We start from the raw sequence: 3,956 nt of genomic DNA on the forward strand, positions 1-3,956 counted from the left end.
AACATACATTTTTCATTGCTGGGTATAAGACCCTGGACGCATCTATTTGCTAAAGTTTGCCACTGCATTGTCATCTCAAGATCCTTCGTGTCAGCTTCGTCTTTCCGTCTCCGAGTTAGGTTTAGCATTCAGCATCACTGTAGTTCCGTTCACGGGTGTTTTAGCTTTAAATGTTTCAAAGTGATGTTATTAGGGACAAAGTGTGTGTTCAGGGTATTTACACTTTCTAGAGCACTAGAATGGGTTTCCCTGGTGGCTCAGTTGATTAAAAAAAAAAAAAATTCCGCATGCAATGCAGGAGACCCAGGTTCAATCCTTGGGTTGGGAAGATTCCCTGGAGAAGAAAATGGCAACCCATTCCAGTATTCTTGCTGGGAGAATCCCATGGACAGAGGAGCCTGGTGGGCCGCAGAGTTGGACATGACTGAACGACTGCACCACCACCACCACGGAGCACTCAGATGCTTTGGTCCCTGAGGGACCCTTGGTGGAAAGTGGGACTCTGCTGTGGGGCCCTGTCCCTCCCAGCTTGCGGCTGATGCTGTGGTCAGGAGCCCATAGACGCCTTGAACTTTCGCATTATCCCAATGGGGACAGGCTAGAACTGGGCCCACGTCCGGGTGACACTACTTACCACCTGTGAGATGTTGGGTAAGAAACCTGACCTATTTGAGCCTCTGTTTTCTCATCTGTCCACTGGTGCATTGTCAGAAGGATTAAATGAGACGGCATGAGCCAAGCATACAGTCAGTGCTCAATAAATGGGGGTGGATGTTATGGAATCCTATAGCAGGGCCAAGACAACTGGAGATGCCTAGAGTCTTGGTGCTCCTGTGAGTTGAGGCAATTCCTTGTGGCCCTCTTCCGGGAAGTCTTCAGATAAATCTCTGTCTGCCACCACCTACCCTCCAACTAGAGCCATGACCATCCCAAGGGTGGAATCAGAGCTGAAGGTCACATTGACTTTCCCTGAAGATGTTCTTTCTGGTTTCCAAGGAGGGAAAGGTAGATCCTATTCAGACACTTTAGACTCAGTGGGCTTGGGTAAACAGAAAGGAAACAGATTTCTTAGAGGAGCTTTTAGAACTGGGCTTTGAGGACTGAGTAGAAGTTCTGTGGGCAGAGTAGCCTGTGATGAAGTCTTAGATAATTTAGGTAGGACCAGATGGGTTACAGTCTGACTTCTATCCCTTGGGTCCCACCTCTATTTCTAAGACATCTTCCCACTACTTCTTGAACTCATAACTCAAGAGCTACTAAATATAGGCCTTTGCTGTTTCTTCATCTTTCTGTCTTCCCACCACCTCAGCCCAGGGAGTGAAGGGTTTATTTCCCCCATGCCAGCTGTGCTACAGCTCCCACTATTCCTCTGTTTGCTGTCTCTTTCCTGTTTTTTCTCCCCTGATACTCATGTCACAATTTTTAAAAATGCCTCAATCTGTAGTTAATGTGCATTCCCCCATATTCCTGGATTTGGATGTTTTCTTGATTGTACTTGCCAACGATTTGTCTATATTGGTGTTTTTAAAGAAAAGTTTTGTCAATGCAAGAACCACCTCAATAATGCCCAATTAGTGTTACTTGAATTGAAAACTTGGTTCACATATTTTAAAGGTTGACTTGTTTTCAGAATCTGTTTTATCAACATGTTCAAGGCTATAAAATTTCCTCCATGCACCCCTTTGGCTGCATCCCATGGGTTTTGTTACATTTTGTACTATTTGAGTTGTTCAGTTTCAAAAATGTGTCACTTCTATGTTGATTCCTTAACTCATGCCTCATTTAAAAACATATTTTAAAATTTCTCATTGAAAGCCTTTTCAGGGGAGGCTAAGTATTGCAGAATCTACTGCTGCGGTCAAGATCAGGTTATCTAACATTCGTTTCTTGAAGATTTATGATCTCCACTGCTGGATTTTTTTTTAAAATAAGTGCTGATTTTCATAAATGTTTCATGTATGTTTTGAGAATTTTAAGGATGGAGAATTTAGGGTTTGGTAAATCTATCTGACTAAGTGTATTCATTGGATCTGATGGCTTCTAAAAGCAGCGACCCCACTCTTTCCTAGGCTGGGCCCCTGCCCTCACACCCTCTTCTTATCCCTGGAGCATCTCTGTGGGGGGATGCTTTCACCAGGGGAAATCTTCCACCCACTTCTGGGTCTCAAACCAGCCGGGGGTCTGACTCTGGCTTAGAGTAGGGTCTGCTCATGAGGTGGCCTAGAGCACGGGGAAGTACAGTGCTCCCAACCCAGTTGTTCCCGCCACGGACTCAGCTCTACTGCTGACCCTTCTGAGGGCTGTGGATGAGACGGACTGGGGTACGAATTCCAGCTCCACTTCAAACCTCTGTGTGACTTTTCGTTGGTGCCTGCCCCTCTCTGAACCTCATCTGTCAATTGGGTAGATTCCCACTTCAGCGGGCTGGCCCATGGTAGATACTCAGAGAGGGTCACGATTATCAACAGGAGTAACTATTATCAGTGGGGCAGCCCCTGCAGGGAGCTTGGATTCTGTGTTCAAGTTCTCCAGGCTCCCAGCTTCCCCAAGGAGACTGGATGAACAGGGGCTGGGGTGACAAAGACTCCACCAGCGGCCGGGGTCAGACGATCTTCCTTTAATACAAAGTCGATATATCTACATACACAGAGGTGGGCAAACCACCCCGCTGCTTCCATTTGAATAAACAGTGTTGGAAGCAACAGCAGCTCTGCTCTTGTACAAAGAGAAAAACTCACTTGCTCAGGGGTGGGGGTGGGGCAGAACCCCATCCTTCTGCCCCAGAACGGCCCCATGGTCCCGGGGGGGTGCGGAGGGGCCCCTGATTGGGGCAGCTTATGGCCTCTTTCTCCCCCCGGAGAAGTGGGAACCTCCGACTGTGTTCAGTCCTTCTCCTCAAGGTGGGAGATGGCGAGGGGTGCTCGGGCTGCTGGGGGCGGGGGTCGCTGCGACCTCCTCCGTGGTAGTGCCCACCCTGTGGGCTCGACAACCGAGGCTGGTGGGCCCGAGTTCCCCCACTGCCCCACCCTCACCCTCCTTGATATGTCTTGAGAATTAAAAAAGAAAAAGCAAAAAATTAAAAAAAAAAAGATCAGGAGGCAAAGGCCTTATTCTTGAGCGAGGCACACCTTTGGAGTAGGTAAAGGGAAAAAAAAAAAAAGCAAGCCAAGGGGCAGCCTGAGCCCGCGCAGGCCCATGAACACGACCGGCACGCAAGAACGTCTGTTACGGTGAAAAAAAAACAGACTGTCTGTGAACAGAATAGGAATAAGCCAAGTTTTTCTTTTTAAATCCGTTGACTGTCAAATCGTTTTTGTTTCCCCCCCATTTGTTTCTTCTTTAAAAAAAAAAAAAAATGAAAAAAATACACTATTAAAAAAAACAAAAACAAAACGAAATGTCACCGGATACAGTTACACTGAGTTCTGAAAGAAAGCTGACTCCTGTCCCCACCCCACTCCCGCCTCCCCAGCCCGGCGACCCCCAGGCTGCGGGCGGAAGACTGCCTGGTAGGGAGGACAAGGGGCCGAGCTCCCAGCCCCCGCCCCCCTCTGGTTCTTGGGAACAGCCCCTGGATTGCTTGCCGCCCCCCTCCCCCCACCCCGTAACCTCTCCTTGTGGAATCTTGTTTTAGAAGGGAATGAGGAATGTGCCAAGTATTGAAGGCGGCGGCCCGGCCCAGAGAGGGGGCTGAGGCCGTGCAGGGGGGCTTGAGGGGCTGCGTCATCATCCCCGGAGACCCCTCGGCTGTGGAAACGCGGTTGCCGCCTCCTGCCCTGGCCGCCGGAGGGGGTCCAGGCCTCGGGGGGCCCACCCGGCACTGGAGGCGCAGGGGCCGGTGGAGTCGGGCCAGGCCAACCTGGCTTAGGTTGCATAGTGGTCAAAGCTGCCGAGATACTCCAGTGCCGCCTGGTAGCAGAACTGATATTCATCCTGTGTGGAGAGGGGGCGAGGGG

The 3,956-nt window shown here is 49.7% G+C and overlaps 1 protein-coding gene across 1 annotated transcript in view; it reads right to left on the minus strand.

Annotated features, from left to right (window-relative positions):
- Positions 1–2,597: 2,597 nt before the first annotated feature.
- Positions 2,598–3,956, minus strand: part of PTPRS (protein tyrosine phosphatase, receptor type, S) — a 261,020-nt gene continuing 259,661 nt past the window's right edge. Inside the window, exon 41 of the mRNA XM_010828456.1 lies at positions 2,598–3,933. Coding sequence (XP_010826758.1) covers positions 3,865–3,933 — 69 coding nt within the window. The 3' untranslated portion in view covers positions 2,598–3,864. The remainder of the gene's footprint in view (positions 3,934–3,956) is intronic.

The sequence above is a fragment of the Bison bison genome, unplaced genomic scaffold (genome assembly GCF_000754665.1).
Source record: "Bison bison bison isolate TAMUID 2011002044 unplaced genomic scaffold, Bison_UMD1.0 scf7180017864492, whole genome shotgun sequence".
Classification (NCBI taxonomy): Eukaryota; Metazoa; Chordata; class Mammalia; order Artiodactyla; family Bovidae; genus Bison; species Bison bison.